General features: G+C 40.4%; 2 protein-coding genes across 3 annotated transcripts in view; one reads left to right on the top strand and one right to left on the bottom strand.

Annotated features, from left to right (window-relative positions):
• slc8a1b (solute carrier family 8 member 1b) overlaps positions 1-3,518 on the top strand; it is a 143,921-nt gene extending 140,403 nt beyond the window's left edge. Inside the window, exons 12-13 of one of the 2 annotated variants that reach the window (XR_013296207.1) lie at positions 1,417-1,481; positions 1,589-3,518. The gene's annotated coding sequence lies outside the window, so the exon portion shown is untranslated. Of the gene's footprint in view, positions 1-1,416 lie in introns of both variants that reach the window. The other variant, XM_077582129.1, reaches the window with a different exon arrangement.
• A 901-nt stretch (positions 3,519-4,419) lies between these two features.
• LOC144061758 (uncharacterized) lies at positions 4,420-12,036 on the bottom strand. Its single transcript, XM_077582492.1, has 5 exons — positions 11,965-12,036; positions 11,726-11,892; positions 9,999-10,148; positions 8,466-8,556; positions 4,420-4,773 (listed from the first exon to the last, which is right to left on the bottom strand). The coding sequence occupies exons 1-4, from the start codon at positions 12,034-12,036 to the stop codon at positions 8,541-8,543; spliced, it is 405 nt and encodes a 134-aa protein (XP_077438618.1). The 3' UTR covers positions 4,420-4,773; positions 8,466-8,540.
• Between the last annotated feature and the right edge of the window lie 7,517 nt (positions 12,037-19,553).

Below are 19,553 nucleotides of genomic sequence, written 5' to 3'. Positions count from 1 at the left end.
AATGTGTAAAAGACATGTCTATATTTTTCTTTTCTTCTGCTCCCAAATCACTGCCCCTTTCGAGAGAGAAGGGTATGGCCTAGGCATGGCCTGGTGCAGCTATTTACGTAAAAGTGACACACCCCTAAAACAGGCTGTTTTGAACAGAGCCTTTTTTGGCTGATTTAGGGACAGCAAAATGATTAGATCCAAAGTCAATTTTAACGAATGCATATCACAGACACGTCTTATACATTTGATAACTATTTTAATATGTTGAAAAATGGAATAATATGAGCCCTTTAAGGCGTTTTTTCAAATGACCATGTATAGTAAGGCGTTTTGGGTTTTTTAAATGACTGTGTATAGTAAAGTGTTTTTGTTTTTTTAATAGCTATGCATAGTAAGGCATTAAAAAAACAAAAAAAAAGACCATGTACTGTATAGTATGTATGTTTGTTTGTTTTTTAAACGGCCATATAGAGTAAGTTTTAACGACCATGTATAAAGTAAGCCGTTTTTTTAAACGACCATGTATATAGTAAGGTGGGGGGGGGGGGGGGTTATGACCGTGTATGGTAAGGTGTTTTTTTAAATGGCCACGTATATAGTAAGGCATTTTTTTAAACAACCATTTATATGAAGGCGTTTTTCTTTTTTAACGACCATGCAAGGCTTTTTTTTTAATGACCTTGTATAATAAGGCGTATTTTTTATTTTTTTTAACTATACGGCCACGTATAGTAAGGCATTTATTTAATAAGGAGTTTTTTTTAATGACAACATATAGTAAGGCGACCATTTATATTAAGGCGTAATCTTTTAAAGACCATGTATATAGTAAGGCTTTTTTTTTTTTACGACCACGAATAGGAAGGCGGGATTTTTTTTAAATAACCATTTATATTAAGGCGTTTTTCTTTTTTAACGACAATGTATATTAAGATAGTTGTTTTTAAACAACCATGTATAGTTTTTATGACAGTGTATATATAGTAAGGCGTTTTTTTAAATGGACATGTATAGTAAGGTGTCCAAAAACAAAAACAAACGGCCAAGTAGAGTAAGGCTTTTTTGTTTTTTAACGAACATCTTATAGTAAGGTGTTTTTTTAAACAACCACGTATAGTAAGGCTTTTTTTTTTTTACATTTATATTAAGGCGTTTTTTTTAAGGACCATGTATAGTAGCATTTTTTTTTTTTTTAATGATTGTTTACTGAAGATGCAGATGTGAAATTTTAAACTGAAACAATATTTATAGTACTACGATTGGCCGCCGGGGCAGCCAATCCGTTCTTGCTTGGGCCCCTAGGGAATTTTGCTATGCCACAGGCTATATAAAATGGGTATATAGTGCTAACATAATACAAACAATGCCTTGGCTGGACCGACAACTTCACATACTGCTGAGTGTTTCTTCCACCGTTCTCTGCAGGAGCTTTCTGACGAACAGTTTCGACAGTTTCTCCATACACCTTGTGACGCCTGCTCTATGTGGAGGTAAGAGGAAAACAAAACCACCTTATGTGTCACTCTAATGTCTAGACTTGAATCTGGCTCACAACACATTTCCTCGTCTCTCCAGTCAATCTTTATTCTCCTTTCAGAACAAGCCTGGAATCACAATATGTATCAGACCTGTGAGCAGACTTTTTAATAGAAACACCCCCACCACCAGCACCACCACCACCTCCGGTCTACAGGGAGATGCTCCACATGTCAATTTGATGTGGATTTCTGGCATATACAAACCCTCCAAAACCTCTCTGCTGTTTTAGAAAAGCAGTATGAAATAAAGAGTGTTACTGTAGTGACTAAAGATTTTTGCAGTGCTTCTGTAATTGCACAAACTCCTCTATTTATTTTGGGCTGTACCACAAGGCTCTGTTTTTAGCCCTGTTTCATTGGCAATTGAGATCACGAGTTCCTTTTTGAGACTGTATCATTCTTTTTTTTCTTTTTTTTTTTAATCAAAAGCTGTCTTGAGATTTGAGTGTCTTGGACGATGCATGTGCTCGTTAAAGGCAAATTCCCAGGTTTTTAATGACGTTTTGGATAGAGCACCTCACCCTTCAGGTTCACTTACCTGGGCATGGACATCCAATCAACATCCCAGCAAGTCATGGTGCTCCCAGTTTTGCTTTATGGCTACAAAAGTTGGACGTTAACCATTGACCTTAGCTGTAGATTGGAATCCTTCTATGACCAAGTCCCTGACAAAAATCCCTCGATATTGTTGGGATGACTAGTTGAAGGACCAAGGTTTAGTACTCCAATCTTGGTTTATGGTTTTTACTACTGTGTGGAACACACATAGCTGATTGACAGAAAGTGGACCGAATTCCTTAGGTAATTGTAGCCCTTACTATCGCAAAAAAAACAATCCTTGTTAACTGGAAAAATAAACAAACTCTGAATATCGACCAATGGTCTAACCTCCTCATAAATCACATTTTAATGGAAAAAATATCTGCCTCAAATAAAAACCAAATATCAAAATTTATAGAAACATGGTCTATGCATATACAATATTTTAACCTAATTCTGGTTCCTTAATTCTGCCTGTTAGCGAGAGCCACCATATCGTGATAACTTACATTGATGTTTCTGTATTTGGCAATTTGTAACTAATGGTTGTGTTTTTATAGTCAGGAAACCAGTTATTGCCAACAGGATCAAGCAGATTCACCTCCAATGGGCACTAAGGGTTAATATTCGGATTCACTGCATGCCAGGGGGTTAATTCTATAGGTGCTGTCCCCCCCTGGCTGGGCGTGGGCGGGTCTGCCCCTCTGTTGGCTGCTGGGTGGTGGCTGCGTCTTGGCCGTTACCTGGGTCTCTTGGGGGGTGCTGCGTTGCGGGGCTCTCCCTGGTGTCCGGGGCGGCGCCGCCCCGGCGTAGTCCGTCGCTCTGGGCCCGGCGACGCGGTTCGGGGCCTGTGGGCCGCCGGGGTGCCCCGTGGTCCCCTCTCCCCTCCCACTTCCTCCCCCTTGCTCCCTCTCCCTCCTCGCCTCTCCCCGCCCGTCTTCCGCCTCCCTGTCCCTTCTCCCTCGTCACCCTTCCTCCTCCTCTCCCCCCCTCTCTGCGGCCCTGCCGCTGCCTCCTGCGCTTCTTGTCGTCTCCTTTCCCCGTCCCTTCACCCTCCCCTGTCCGCCTTCCCCCCCCTCCCCTGGGCCGGGGGCTCCATCCGTGGCCCGGGTCTCGGCGCTCCGGGGGCCTTTGGTGTTGTGCCCGCCCCGCTCCGGTGGACCTCCTGGGACCTCGGGTGGCCCCAGTATGCGGGGGGCGAGCCCTATCGCCCCGCCGGGCTGGTCCCATTTGCCCGCCGGGGTCCCGGTGGGGTGGATGGGGGTTTGGTGGGCGGGTGCGCCTCCCGCCCCCGCTGGTCGCTCCTCTTAACTCACTGCACTAGTTTTGCACAATACACTTTTATAGACATATAGGGCACATAACACACTTTGGCGGGGGGGGGGGTGGGTGCGGGTGTTGGAAACACCGTCTTCGCCCTACAACTCCCCTCCAATTTTAATGCACCGGGAGGGGGGGGGGGCCATTGGTTGGGGCAGACCGCAGTATAGAGCAGTGCTGCGGTCCCCTGTCCATGTCCAACCCCCCCCCCCACACACACACACACACACACACACACACACATTTATTTTTTCTAATGCACCACATACACTCACCGACATGTCTGGGAGGCAGGTGGATCGGAGAATGGGGATATCATTTCCCTCTGCTCCGGTTCACCTGCTCCCAATTTTAATGCACCACACACACACACACACACACACACACACACACACACTTGTATATACACTGGGTGGGGTCACATTCAAGGTTTAGGGGTAGAGTTCGCCAGTCGGCAAGCTGGCGAATTCAGTAACAGGGTTAACTCTCACTAAGAACGCTGGAGTGACAACCGGGGCCTTTACCCGCTGGGCCTGGGGTTCGGGGGTGCCGCCTGTCCTCCGGTGCCCCCATCTCCCCTTCTGCCCCCGGTGTTCCGTCCCTCCACGCAGTGGGGGATGGGTGGGTGCGGATGCCCTCTCCGCTCCGCTGCCCGGCCCCTCTTCGGCGCCGGTGCCTGGGGGATGGGGGGCTGTCGGTTGGTGGTGGTGGGGTTGGGGGTAGGGGCGGCTTGTTTCGGGGTGGTGGGGGTGTGTGTGTGGGGGGGGGGTGTTTGGGGGCCTGGGGGGGGCTGGGGTTTGGTTGGGGTGTATGGGAGGCGGGGGGTCATGGGGGGAGCGGGGGCTGTGGGCCGGTGGGGTTCCTGGCGGGCCTGCAGTGCCCTGTCCTGCTGCGTTGGGTTCGGGGCGCGGGCCGCGTTGGGGTGGGGGGCGCTCCTGCTCCTGGGTTTGCTCTCCGGCCGGTGGCCCCTGCGGGGCCCGGGGGTCGTCCTTTGGCGCTGCTGCGGCCTGGGGGGCCCTGAGGTCTTGCGCTTGCTCTGTCCTGGCGGGGTTCGACGGCTCCCCTCTTTGGTGGAGATTTTCATGCACGCCAAATCCACCACACCAGCATCTATCGAAACTCAGACACAATCTTCCTCAGGTCATTGAATCGGTGGAGGCTGGTGTCTGTGGATCTCACTCCACTTCATCTGTCCTTCCTTCCTTTCCTCAGTCTCTCCTTTGGTCTCTTGAGGTCTCCCTGATTTGTTGAAATTTAGATGTCTCTGGGGTTGGTGAAGGACTCTGGTTGGTGGCCTGGTGGGTGGTGTCTGGTCGGTGCTGGATTTCACTTTCCTTTCTTTTCTTTGGTCCTTTCTCGGGTTTCCTGACGGCCTCACGACTGGCTGGAAGTGTTCGGTTTAGGGAAACGGTATGAGATTATTTTTTTTAATAGGTTTTAGGTGAACTAATGAATGCACGCACACACGGCACGCACGCACGCACATACACATATTCACCCACATACAAAAAAAAATAAAAATACAAAAAAATATATCTATTTATAAAAAATAAAAAAATAATAAAAAGGAGAGCAATGATGATGACATGTCAAAATTAATTAAAATTACCAAATGAACAATACTGAGCTCTCCAGAAAAGAAAAAAAAAATGAATTCCTTAGGTAATAAGTCCCTGATTAAATTCCTCAGGTGCTTTCTGTCAAATTGTATCAATTGTGAACACTTCCCTAAAAACATTCAGACTTGTGAGTTTGGATTCCAGTAACCAATTTGGAATTACAGTACATGCCATATAACTGTATCAGAATTTGGGGAAAGTGACGTGTACTCCATGTCATAAAGCTTTTAAATGACTTGTCACATCAAAGAATCGGACTGAGAGGTCCTATGGAAAAACTAGTTCTTTCTGAGACTTTGGTGAGACGAACTTCAGAACACAATGGACAAACATACAGTTAAGTCCTGAATCTCAAAGAAATGCCCAGCAAAGATCAAGAGAGGAAACAAAGCTCATGTCTTAAATCTTAGATTAGATTTTTTTCAAGCGGAACTAAATCATTGTTGGACAATTTACCGTATTTTGTCCTGATCTTGGAACTGATGTTCTTTCAATTTGTACTTTGCTTTTACAGTGTGTGATGATGCAATTTGCCAGTTAATTGAGCTGAAGGACAACTAACTACAAGAACTCGAGCTGTAGTCCTCCAACTCAGATTGATAGATACTGACAGGGGCAGGGAGGATCCTCTGGCATTTAGCCGCAAAATCTATGCACCCAGCAAATATTTGTGTATTTTAGGCATGATTATAGACCCAAATACTGTGTCCAACCTGGTTTAAACATCATCCAACAGATGAAAAGTGTGCGTGCGTGCGTGCGTGTACAAGCAGCTGTTTCTCACATAAACACATACACACACAAGCAGATTAGAATGAAATGTCAGGCAAATACCAGAGCGCGAACTCTGCCCCACATCCAGCTTGTGTGTTGCTATTGCACATAAATTATGGCATTTTAAGCATTTTAGTTGATTACATGTGGTGAAACACAAGTAGCAGTGAGATGAAAATAAAAGGAGAATTTAATCTTTCACTGTTTGAACTTGTCGGTAACAGGAACAATGAGCGTTGGACAAATCGTGTGTTCAGTCTGATTGATTTGTCTCTTTAGAGCCTGTCCCAAGTGACTGCAAGTTAATTCTGCTAAAGTGAAATGAGTTGAGCATGCAGGCTTCTAAATCAATAGCGAAGTCTTGGACCTCGCGCTCCGCTGACATTTTCACCACAGTTGAGAATGCACAAACACATCTACTTCTTTTAGAGTGATGGTTGAAATGAGTGATAATTTTTTTCCCATTTAATTTTGTGTGTCATTGTTACTCTGCACGTTCCTCAAGAAAACTCCTAAAAATCTTTACATCCTGCAGCTGCTATATCTTACATCCAACTATCTGATCTACATCCTACTTCCTACCAAGATACTTCCTACCTCTTCCTACCAACTATCTTCTATATCCTTTTATTTCCTACCTCCTTCAGCCAATCACCCAGTTTCTATACCTCTAACAATCTACCTCCTACAAAGTGTCTCGTTTCCAATCTGTACTAGCCTTCCTCCTCCAGCATACTTCCTTCCATTTGTCACCTACTTTCCTACCCTCTCCTTCTGCCGACCATCCATCTCCGAGGAGTTTAACCGATTAGTCGATTCGTCAATTGGTTGACTTCACTACTCCACAGACGTTTAACGTTTGAAGTCGACTAATCCCTTCAACGTGTTTTTGGGACCTCTTTAGCTGAATTAATAGAGGACTCACCAATGTGCTGCCATCACTGGACTATAAAACTCTGTGGAGTAGCGAAATGTCTGCACAACAAGGTGGCACAGCCTGTGCACGGGTCAGAGAATACAAAAATAACACCTTACATAAAGACTCGCTGTACTTATGTGTCTCGTTCTAATTGTTCTTTTTGTTTTATTGTTGCTTGTTCTGAAATACTTGAGGGGCTCATTCTACAGGAGACAAATTATATGTTCTCGTACTAAAGATGATTCTGATAATTATGTGGAAATTCTATAAATTTTTCTTAAGTTCATTAAAAGTGTCCCCCCACCCCCCAGTGTATGGTAAGGTATGCTTTTCTTGTTAATTCACAGTATACCAGCCCAGTTTCCAAAAACATGACATAAAAGAACAATCATAACAAACAAAATCTTCTACATTTATATGTATGTCTTTTGTTGTTTGAAGCGGTTCTAGATGAAACCGGAGAGTACCACCTTACCACCACTACCACTATCACTTACCACTAATACCACAGATCCTTCTTACCAAATCCTCCTCCCAGCCATCTATCTACTACATTCTACTTCCTATTTCTTTCCTCGATCAATCTATCGCCTACTCCCTACCGCCTTTTTTATCCATCCATTTCCTTATCCCTCTCCCCTACTATGTCTCTCTCCTACATTAACAACTTTGATCTTCGCTGAGAGGCCCGTGGGCGGTGGTGCGAACCCTTGTTGAGTTAGAGCGGCGCATTTTCCTCGTTGCCGCGGCGACGCTCCCGCAACAACCACCTGAGAAGAAAAGAAACAGCCGTCCATCCATCTATGTTTACCAGTGTGAACGTCGTAATCTGCCATCCTGCACGGAAATGAGGAAGAAGAGAGTAATAACAGCAATCAAGCGACATTAGCGGAGCAGTAATTGGAGCCGCGAGGTGTGACTCATTGGTGGAGTGCTGAGCTATAGGGCCCACTTGTACCGTACAGCAAGCCGCCATTTGCCATCTTTGGATGCGTTCTGACATCCTGTGACTTCCTCCTCATCTTCCACTTCGACACACACTTGGCTAAATCGACACACACACTTGCTTTGACAGCGGAAGCCATGTTCATGTGTTTCAAACTGACACTTAAGGCAAGCTCTGCCTGCAAATGTCACACAATGTCACGCTGACTTCACTTGGATATTGGAAACGTCACTATTGGCAATAAATACAGTGTTTTATGTATGAAGAAAAGATGTGAACAGAAAATACTCTAAGATACGCTATAAGTTTATTATATTATCATTTGAATGGAATAAATTAAACTCCCAATTTAAGTCAAAGTAAATTAGCTTCTTTTTTTTCTTTCTTTTTTTACATATTTTGGATCTCCACAATACTCAACTTCAACTCTTCATCATTGACATCATCCAGTTTCTCCGTCTTATCCTGTATTTGTACTGTGTCTCTTTCACATCTAATATTTAACATGGAGTAACTTCTGCACATTTTTAAAATTGTAAAATACAACTTGACCCCAGTCTCCACAAATATATGCATTGTTATTGAATTTATTACTGCTATATTTTGAGGTGGATGTGTTTGCTGCCTTGTGACTGGAATTCCCCCAGTACAGGCTTTCCAAGTAAGGGGCAATCATTAATTGCGCGTTAAAAATTTTAGTGGCATGAAAGGAACTTTAAATTAACTCAAATTAACGCACTAAGTTTGACATCCCTATTATTATTATTAATGCTAATAAATATTAATCTAATTAATTGTTCTGAGCAAAAAAAGGTTACCTATCTCTGCCTCCAGGGCAGCGAGAGTGACACTGACGCTCTTTCCCATCTCCCTGTCGCTCACCGTCATCCCCGTCATGGCTCCTTCGTCCTGCAGCTCACATGACAATGCGGGCTGACCTCCTCGACATTTCACCACACACACCGTATTGCACTTATAACATATATAAATATATAAAAATATCTATTGTTTTGACACCAATGAGTGTTTAAGCTGAGAAAAGTAATAGCACACCGTCTTAAAATAGCTACTTTTTTTGTCCTTTGATTAAGCATACATTTTTTGCTAAACAGAAATGCTATTAAGTTCTGATAAAGGTCTGTATTTTGTTCTCTCCATAGAAAACATTCACTATTTTCATTGTATAAATTGAGAAAATTAATAGTGCACGTGTCAAAGAGCTGCAACTTTGTGCAAATTTGTTGAAAAATAGGCATTCTGTTAAGTCATTCACTCCCAGCCATTTTCACTGAAACAATCCCCTTCACTCCCGGCTGTTTTACTGGATTTTGACTGATATTGCAAGGCTCACAGCATATTGTTTTCATTTGAAATAAAAACATGGAACCTGCCAAAAGAAAGATTAGAGTCTCTTCTTTCATCAGATGAATTTTTTATATTTCTATCTGTTTCCGTTTTGCAGCAGTTAGCGTTAGAATATAGCTGAATTTCATCATTATTCACAAATCCATTTAGAAATGTGAGTAAAGGAGCTTTTTTTCCAATATGGCCCTGGTTGATCTTTTTTGCTCTGCTGCCACCTGCTGGTCGTTACCGTTTCTTCATCCATTTTTTGCAGTTGAGAGGCTGCATCAAAGCCTTCTGTATGCTATAGCATAAAAAAAAAAACTTTTAAAAATACTTATGAATCTGTCTTTGGGACACTTAAAACATTTAGAATAGAACGTATTTATTTAACGCCGCTATTTTCATGCTGATAGGCATAACAACTGTGAAAAGTAATAGCACCTCTGTGTGAAAAGAGCTGCATGCACATTTTGCCCTTACATTGAATACAAATTCCTTGAGAAACAGAAATGCTATTGAGTGCCACTAAAGGTTTCTATTGTAGCTCCCAGTGTTTGGACTAAAAAAGTAAATTTGTTGAAAATGAGACATGCTTTTACCGTAAGTGCCAATTGTCTCGCAAGAAACATATGCTATTTTAATGTATAATTTGGTGGTGATCCTTTTATAGATTGCTTTTTCGGCATTGATTCAAAATTTTAGCTTAGTAAATTATTCAAGGCAATGCCATGTCCTCATCGCTGTTTTTTCCATAACCTCTTTGACCTAAAAAGTGTTTGGACTGAGAAAAGTAATCAGACGCCCGTATCAAAAGAATGGCACAATTTATCTTTGATTGAATGCAAATTCGTAAAGAAACAGACATACTATTAAGTGGAAAATACAGAAAAATAAGCAGAAAATAATAAATTGTACCACTAAAAATGAAGAAAATCTGTACTTGTTACTAAATTACCATTTCCCAATAGGTTAGCCCATATATTGATATTCTCAGGCTGTTTTACCTGTAAGTGGATACAATCTGTGCTAGGTCCTCCTTGTATTGCTCCAGCACGGCCCTCGCTGACAAGGGCTCCTCCCGCCTCTCCAGGACAGCCAGGTGAATCAACATTTGGGTGTGGAATGCTGCTCCGCTAGCCCAGAACCTAAAAGACCTGGAGAAGGTCCAAAGTGCACAAGTACAACAGGAACCAGTAGCGGGAAGTATCACAGTAATTGCATTTCGGACAACTCTTTGTTGTTATTGCTTATTTAAAAACAGTGCACTTTTCTTATTTGACAAAATAGGCTAGTTGCTTTTTGTCATCCTCAACCTCCGTAGATGACTCAGAGAGTGAAGAAAGGCCAGCACTGTTGACTTGTCGTGGTCTTATAAAGCTATAAACTTGGACAGCAAGAGTGTGTACACGTGTGGCACTGGTTGCTAATCCATGAAGACATTTAATATTTCTAATTTGATGTTTTACTGTTTTTGAGTTTACTTATAGGCATATCAATGTGATATAATCATGAGTGTTTAAAATAATACAGTGGAGTAATGATTTTGTGAACTTTATTTTATCCTCTCACCCTCAAAGCTATTGAAGATAGGAATGTGCATGATGTTATTTAGAGCCTTTTGGCATTGGAGTCCAAAAGTCTGGGGTTAGATCCTAATTGCATTTGTTCCCCCAGTCAAGAAGGGGAACTGTATGTAAATGTCTGTTTACTAATAAGATTACACCTTTGGCCAACCTGGAATCAACATGTCTGTATGTAAACGTCTGTTTACCATCAACCTTACACCTTTGTTCAATCTAGGAGATGACATGTCTGACCTTTGTTCAATCAAGAGCCGGGAGGAGGAACCTTTTATCTTTTGAGTATAAATGAGTCGATGTTTTGTAAATTGACACACTTGGGGGGATCCACGTTGCATTCTGATGTGGTGTCCTGACTGTGTCTTTAGAGGCCTCTAAATAAATTCTTGCAAGAAAACTTCTTCATCAGATCCTGAATACAATTATTTGGACACGCAAAGATTACACTTAATATAGTAATCAAATATTCCTTCATCCACCAAACAGGTAGTTTGGTAGTCTGGTTCTTTTTCCCACTACACAATTCAAACATCTCTCACCAATTAACTGAGCAAAGAAAAGCAGAAATAAAACTGAGCCAGATTAATTTAATGACCCAGGAGAGTAGACTGTTTGGCTTATTTTAACCAAAACAACACTTTGCCTAACATTAGCATCAATGCTAGATAGCAGTTAGTATAGTGGGAATCTGCTGCCATTCCGCTAATCAATAATGTAACATTTCTGACTTGATGTATGTTTAATAGATTACAGTACTATGGCAAAAACTGATACCTTGTAAATAAAGTTGAGTTGAACATTTAAAAGTATTCGAAACGGGTTGGCTAATGACTCCAAGGTCATGGATTTTGGCATAAAACGGAGTGTAGCCAATCAAGAAGAAAGCACAATGAGAAACCAGGAAGCCAACATGAAGTGTTTCTGTTATAATAATATCATCCGTAAGCAACAGTTATCTTCAAACATGTCTAAAAAGTATTTAGAAACAAACATCTGAATTCACTTTGCAGAGTAGTTAAGTAGCTACATTTCAGTCTACCTTTTTGACTTGAAGGAAAGAATTGAATCAGACCTTCTAATTTTGACAGTCGTTTTTCATTGGTACTTCTACTGACGTAAAGAATGTGATACCATCATAAATTTTGACTCACTGTGAGTCACAGTCTCCGCCCACCAGGCAGATCTTCAGTTGGGTCAGTGCAAGGCTGAGCTGTGCCTCCATTCTCATAGAGTCCTGGATGAGACGGGTTTTATCAGCCAGGTTGATCCTGCAGCGTTTCAAGTACTCCTCCATAACTTCTTGGAGCTCCCGTACTCTCTGATAGAGATTATGTTTCATTTTACTTCCATACAAAGTGTTCCATGATCATATATCACAACAAGCGTTAACCTGGCCTGACGATGAACCGGTCGCCTTCTTTTTCGCACCAGACGAAAACATGATAATCAGGTCCATTACCATGGTAACGGTCAGTCCCAGCAGCCCGGCCAAATGGGGTCGTCTGAGAGTGATGACAGTCGTCCAATCAGATCCTTTAAATAGGAGGGGGCCCTGTTGCCAATGTCGCTCTGCAGCTAGGACAAGGCAAAAATGTTCATCGTATGATCAATTGACATGCAAAGCAACAAGAAGACGGCGACAACTTGCTTATTGAGCTGCAGAGGTGGTTTTTTTCTCAGGGTATAAATAATATATGCCTGTAAGCTGTGAATATTGTTATATAAGATGTCTGGCTGACTGTTTTTATTGAAATATCCAGTGCTTAAAGGGTCATACAACACATGTAAATAAAGATGACGTGACTTGACCTGACATTGGAGAAATTCACAGCGTTACCAGCAGCAATACACATCATCACACATCATATATAAATAATATGTATCACAAAAAAATACTTATGTAGCCTATAGTTAAATACAAACAGAGAAACACAGTAGTGCAAATAGATGGCATTATCATCACATTTGTTAATTTTGAAATTAAAACATCACATCACACCACATCAATGGTCTACCAAGAGTACAGCTGAAAAAAGTCTAACAGCAGCGGGTAGGAAGGGCCTTCGTTACATTTCCTTGTTACAACGTAGGTGAAGAAGCCTAGCACTAATGTTGCTCTCCATGGCTCGAACAGTCCCGCACGGGGGGTGGGAAGCTTTATCTCGGATAGTTGACAGCTTTGTCACCATTCTCCTATTGCCTACCGTCTCGAGACTGGAGCCCAGAACAGAGCCTGCCTTCTTCACCAATTTGTTCTACTACAAAACATAGCAGGATGTCTGCCTATCAAATTTCCACTAAATAAAGGTAAGAATATTCTGTTTTTTCTTTTCTTTTTTTTGTTGTTGTTTTGTTTGTTTGTTTGTTTGTTTGTTTGTTTGTTTGTTTGTTTGTTTGTTTGTTTGTTTGTTTGTTTGTTTGTCTCGGTCCAAGCTCTTAATACACAAAATACTGGTTGTTTGTGTGAGTATATCAAAAATAAACAGCATTGATGTCACAACATTGCCTCACAGCAGTTCTTAAACGTCTAATCATTGCCCACAAACAGTCAGGGGAATATTTACATAGTTTTGATGGCGCTGTGATATAACATGGCATTAACCTGCAGCAGTTGCGCCTGGAAGCGGGCCCCAGGGTCTTCGTTGTGATTGGTTGGCAGCAGGGGGTACACTATTCCAAGGTTTGGTACAGCTCCACCCTCTAGCATGGTCCGGTACAGAAAGTTACCATAGGCTTGTTTCACCCCAGCGAGCTCCTCTTCTGATGACAGCAGCTGGCCCATGTTGACGTCTTTAGCAGCTAAGATGCAAAGCTAACAATTCACAAAAGAATGCTCTTGTGTGTGTTGTTTTAGCCGGTCTGTTCCTTGCTTCCTTTCCCACGTCCACTTCCTGCTGCAGTAGACTTATTTTAAGACAAGACTGCAGTAGAACTTTGCTGAGCTGTAAATGTAGACCTCCCCCTAGCCATGGGGAGCAGGACCTGTTGGCATGCAGGGAAAAGAGGGCTTTTTCAAGCCACTGACCCCCGAAAGCCTGCTGACCCCTTTGGATGTCAAATCTTTAAAGAGTAAAGTAGTTTTTATACAGTTTTCTTCTAGTGCTATCTTTAAGTGGATGAAATTTAAACTAATCCTCTTTATGCTAAAAGAGCAGAAGAAGCGCACCATGGGATTGGAAGTAATAGCTATAAACTGACAAATAGGCCAAGGGCTTTTTATTTAGCTGAATGGGATAGAGAGAGGCCTTGATTGTAGTGTTTTTGTCTTCCCTTACTAGATTAAATATGGGGCAAAGGGATGTGGGAATTTAGGTAGTGTTGGAGATGTTCTTTGTTATCTGGGACAAGGGCTCGGTTGAGTGATATGCCTCTCGGCTGCAGCTCGAATTACAGCCGCCAGGGTGTTTTTCAAGCCTATGCTTATTTTTCTACCGTTACCAGCAATTAATAGGACACCCATTTCTTAATAATAATAATAATCCTTATTTAGACAGGCAAGTTATTACTTTCCTCAGTCAAAATGTTTACCAAAACAAAAATATTACCTTTTTTCGGCAAAATGATCAGGATTATATTGCTCAATTTTCAGCATGGTATCTGGGGATTGTTATGGTTAGCTGTAATGTACTGACTATTTATTATAAGTCCTTAATGCATGTGTTTTCTTGGCATTTTTGGTTAGCAACATTTCCTCTGCATACAGTCAATTTCAGAGAGGGGAAATTGGCTATTTTTGCTTAGCAGGCATGTAGTAGCTTGTCTATTTGTCAAGAAATATATACTCAATCAATGAATGAATTGTGCACTTTCCGGGCGTATGTGCTATTACTTTTCTTAGTGGAAACACTTGTTAGATCTGAAATTATGGATTTTTTTTGTTTTGTATTTTGCTAAATAGCACCTATAAAGTGTGTGTGTGTGTGTGTGTGTGTGTGTGTGTGTGTGTGCGTGTGTGTGTGTGTGTGTGTGTGTGTGTGTGCGTGCGTGCGTGCGTGCGTGCGTGCGTGCGTGCGTGCGTGCGTGCGTGTGTTTTAATCAAATTTGTACTCAAAGGACAAAATGTGCCGCTCTTTTGAGACAGGTACGCTTTTACTTTTCTCAGTCCAACGACTTATTGCAACTGAAATATTGGAGTTTTTTTATGGAGGTAAATATGGTGCAAAAGTAACTTGTACCTGTAAAAAAAAATGTTTTATTTGTATTAAAAAAAAAAGTACCTGTAAAAAAAAGTATAAATTTGTATTTGTAAAAGTCGTGATTTGCACCTGTAAACAAATGTGTATCTGGAAAAAAAAAATTATCTGTAAAAAAAAACAAAAAAACAATTGTACCTGTAAAAAAAAGTTATCTGTAAAAGTCGTGATTTGCACCTGTACGAAAAAAATGTACCTGTAAAAAAAATGTATCTGTAAAAGTCGTGATTTGTACCTGTACAAAAAATTTTTACCTGTACAAAAAAGTGTAAACTTGTATCTGTAAAAGTCGTGATTTGTACCTGTAGAAATGACAACTTGTAGTCAAAGAAGTCGCCACTAGAAGTCACAAGTGTTTTTTCTGCTGCTGTCCAGTCACTTGACTTTTTTCTTTCTTTCTGCCCACTTTGAGTGCTCTTGCATGTCAACCAATGTTTAAGCTGTTCCACACTGTGTTTGTATATTGAACCATGTTGAAATTTTCACGCCTAAGACGTCCTCTTCTTCCAAAATGACGCGTAAACTGGTGTGGCTACTCTGTTTGTTTACGTCCTCTTCTTCCAAAATGACGCGTAAACTGGTGTGGCTACTCTGTTTGTTTGGAATTTCGGACTTGTGCATATTAATAATAAAAACGTGGCGTCGTTTGAGATCAACTTACTGTCGTTCGCTGAACCAATGAGGTTGAGCTTTAGCACGCCCAAATCCTCCAAAGCCCGCCCTCTTCTCTACGAGTACAAATCACGGAGCTCTACAAGTACGAATCAGTTTTCTGTAGCGAGAGATTTAGTGCAAAAGTCAAGTGACTGGACAGCAGCAGAAAAAAAAATGTGACTCCTAGTGGCGACTTCTTTGACTACAAGTTGTCATTTCTACAAGGTATTTTTTTTTGTACAGGTACAAATCCCGATTTTTACTGGTGCAAATTTTTTTTTTACAGGTACAATTTTTTTTTACAGATACCCCCAAATTTTTTTTACAGGTACACATTTTTTTTTACAGGTACCAATAACGACTTTTACAGATACAAATGTATACTTTTTTCTACAGGTACAAATATTTTTTTTAAATAACTAAAACAATTTTTTTACAGGTACAAGTTACTTTTGCACCATATTTACCTCCATATTTGTTTCTTCTTTTTTTGTTTGTGACAAGAATACAGTATGGTTGTTTTTGCTTAATAGCACTTAACTGCATTTCCATTTTTTAGCTAATTTGTACTTATCAAAGGACAAAATGGACAGTTATTTTTAAATGGGTGTGCTATTACATTTCTCAGTCCAATTACTCATTGTAACGGAAATATTGAAGAGTTTTTATCTGACAAGAATAAGGATGTTTTTGCTTAATAGCACTTAACTGCGTCAAATAACAAAATTTGCTGCTCTTTTGAGACAGGTAGGGTTTTACTTTTCTCAGCCCAAACACTTATTGGGACCCAAATATTCGATAGTTTCTGCAAGGACAGCAAAGAAAATAATGGCACTCGTGTCACAACATTGATCACTTACTATGCAAATAATTACAATTTCCTCTAAGTGCATCTCCAAATTATACACCTGGCACCAGCCAACAGGTGCAAATGATTCTTTTTGGGCAAAGATACAGTATATTTCCACTCCTTCTCCATGTCATCATGCACAGCTTTCGAACAATGCTTCTCCTTCATTCACTTGCGAGTATTGAGGTGTGTTTTTGTGTGTGTGCTGTAGCTGACTCACTACTGACCCAATTCACACTCCTCTACGAGTGATGAAAATTTAAAAGATCTTATGTCTTACACACATACGTCTGCAGTCATCTCTCACCAAATAGATGCACTCATTCATATACTTAAGACTCCGCCTTCCTTTTCTGCAAAGGTCTATTTTGCATTTGAAAATGAAAGGAGTCCTTTGTGAGGAAGCTAATAAAAAGACCATGATGGAGAAAAGGGAAAGTAAGATAGAGATTGTAAGAAGGTGATAGAGCAAAAGGAAAATGATCAAGTGGAGGCCAGACACGTTAGTCCCAATTCTTGCTCATGAGGTGAGCCAAGTCGGAACATTTGGGAAAAGATTAAGACGAGAAAACAAGGTTTTAGCCTCAAACCGACCTCTTGTCTTGCAGGGATTTCAAACTCATTGGTCCTTGTGAGTTTCATAGTTTTTTTCACACACAAACACAGACACTGATTGTAAACAATTGAGGTCTTCTTGATTAAAGTTGGAATATGGAAGTTTTTTCCCCAAAATAACCCCAAGCTTTTTATTTGACCATTTATGACTGAAATGCCTTCTAATTAGTAGATTAACACCTTAGCTGTTCACAATGGTTACTCCTGCAAGCCTCTGGCCAATAGTTTTCAGACTGGATTCGGGTTAGAATTTCCCCCGCCCTGTCTGCGGATGTGACGTAATGTGCGTGGTGTGTATGTGAAGAACGGTATGTACAGTTTCATTTTTCGTCAGCAGGTGGCAGTAGCGATTTGAAATGGAATATTCTAAGTTCAGTAGCTTTAAAGAAAAATCTAAATTGGTCTCAAAGCCAGACAGACAATGAATTGCATGCATTTTTACGCAAGCAGGTAGCACTTCATACATTACACCTAATAAACTTGTCAATTAGTGTGCAGATCTCTGCATTTGGTGCATAAAGCAGACAAAACACGGCCAAACACATACACAAAGATGTGTCACTTTTCAGAAGCTCCAATATAGAGATATAGAAGAAACCCTGTAACCCAGCAGGAAAAAAAAAATGTTTATTAGGATTTTTTGTGTGTCTATGACACTTCTGAGTAACATTTTTGCAGTTCCTGAGAAACATACATGACAGTGTTAATTTCATCAGGTAGTTTGAAATCATTTCTCAACTTTTCGATGTATAGCAAGAAAAATATAACCATTTTCCTTTGTGAAATCAAGCGATTCGTTTAAAAAATGGCCCTCATATCCATCTTGTGTGATTATGGAAACTTGGCAGGTTGCATTATAATTTCGCTGCCTTTCAGAGTCACATTAAGGGTCTTAAAACTTGTCATGTGCGCCTGTGAGATGGATGGTGATTATAACGACCCTGAAAGGCTTTCTGCATGTACATTTAAAACGATGAATGACTCTCTTATTGCCCAGCTTTTCTTTGTGACGTTGCCCACGCAACAGCTTTCAGCGGACTGTGATATGCGACGTGCCCGTGCAGAACGCCAATATCAATTCTGCTTTTCTGCCGCTGCCATCTGGCATAATTAGCCCTGCTGCTGCTAAGTGGACACACAAAATGGATGCCGTGTCACTGGCTGACATAATTGACTTATTTCTTAGTGCCAGGGTTAACAGAAAATAATGTATGGAGTAACAGTGCAAAATTATGGGTACATTTTAATTTAGTAAGTTATTTTATTATCGCTATATGTTAGTGTAGCGACAAAAAGTTAGCACGCTATTATACCCCAAATGCAAAAATGGTGCATGCACAGAGTTCATTGGGGCCCATTTCAGCAAATTGCCCACCAAGAGTTGTCGAAATACAATCCCTGAAATTTTCCCAAAATGGTTTCTTTAAAATGGCTGACCTCCTCTTTAATTTTAGCCATGGGTCATTGAGACTATTTCATGCGTACTGTTATGTCTACCCAATGTTATGTTGACAGGTGAAACTGGTGCTTTTTTAAAAAAATCTTTCCAAGCCATCAAAAATACTTATCACATTTTGACGCCATGCTCTGCCCACAATAGATGGCGGGAGCAAAAAAAAAAAACTCACCATGGTCATTTGGGGGCAGTATAATACAGACCTACAAATATATGGAACGGTCACTTCTTAGGAAGCCGTAGTAATATTGGTCGGTCATCACAAAGGTAAAGAATATACAGTATGCCTCTGAGTATTGTTATATTATCTTTGTTTTCAAAAAGCTGTTACTTAAAGGGTTATAAATAATACCACAAAACCAAAAGTTTACACTAAGCAATTGATGCCTTTTTCTAATTTAATAATACAGTGCTGAGAATTTACAGTCAGATTTTTTTTCTTCTTCTCATGGCCAAAAAAGAAAGGGAAAAAAATCAATTATATAATGAGTCATCAAGAACTGTAAAAACTCCACTGACATTTTCTAAACTCAGTGACCCACACACTTGTATTGATTTTTAATCAATTGTTAAATACAACGTATGATGTTGTTTTGAGGCACGTCGATACATTTCATTACGCCAAACAAGCATCCAATCTGAAGTAGTGATGACCCAGCAATCTGCCCCATTGCTTCAGGGTCAGGTAAGGCTGAGTCTTATACTGTAATGTAATATTCATCATTTATATATATACATTTATATATATACTGTATATATATATATATATATATATATATATATATATATATATATATATATATATATATAGTAGTGCTGTCAAAGTTAAAGAGTTAACTAATTAATTAATCATAAAATGTTTTTGCATTAATCATGAATTAACGCAGATTAATCGCACTATTAATTTTGACCATAGATTATCCTTTAGCGAGACAGCACATGGTTACGTTTAAGGTAGCACAGCTTGTGTTTGAGCAATAAACATAATTACATGCATTAAAGTAAAGCATTTAATAAATATTTGTGTATCACATTTTGAATATTTGTGCATGTCAAAATATTGGGGTTATTTTTTTTTCATTTTACATCATGCAAGTAATTAATTGATTAGAACAAGAGGAGGATGAGCGTATGCAGTGGATCAAAAATTTGAAGACATCCTCATAACATTAAATGTCAAAAGAATTAACACATAACCTGATGTTCTTCAA

The sequence above is a fragment of the Vanacampus margaritifer genome, chromosome 12 (genome assembly GCF_051991255.1).
Source record: "Vanacampus margaritifer isolate UIUO_Vmar chromosome 12, RoL_Vmar_1.0, whole genome shotgun sequence".
In the NCBI taxonomy this organism is placed as follows: domain Eukaryota; kingdom Metazoa; phylum Chordata; class Actinopteri; order Syngnathiformes; family Syngnathidae; genus Vanacampus; species Vanacampus margaritifer.
This window is presented reverse-complemented; position numbering and strand designations above follow the sequence as displayed.

Coding starts and splice junctions, on each gene's coding strand:
- LOC144061758 (XM_077582492.1), bottom strand. CDS start 12,036: ATGGTAATGGACCTGATTATCATGTTTTCGTCTGGTGCGAAAAAGAAG. Junction 11,893..11,964: donor CCGGTTCATCGTCAGGCCAG/GTTAACGCTTGT, acceptor AATCTCTATCAG/AGAGTACGGGAGCTCCAAGA. Junction 10,149..11,725: donor GGCGGAGACTGTGACTCACA/GTGAGTCAAAAT, acceptor GACCTTCTCCAG/GTCTTTTAGGTTCTGGGCTA.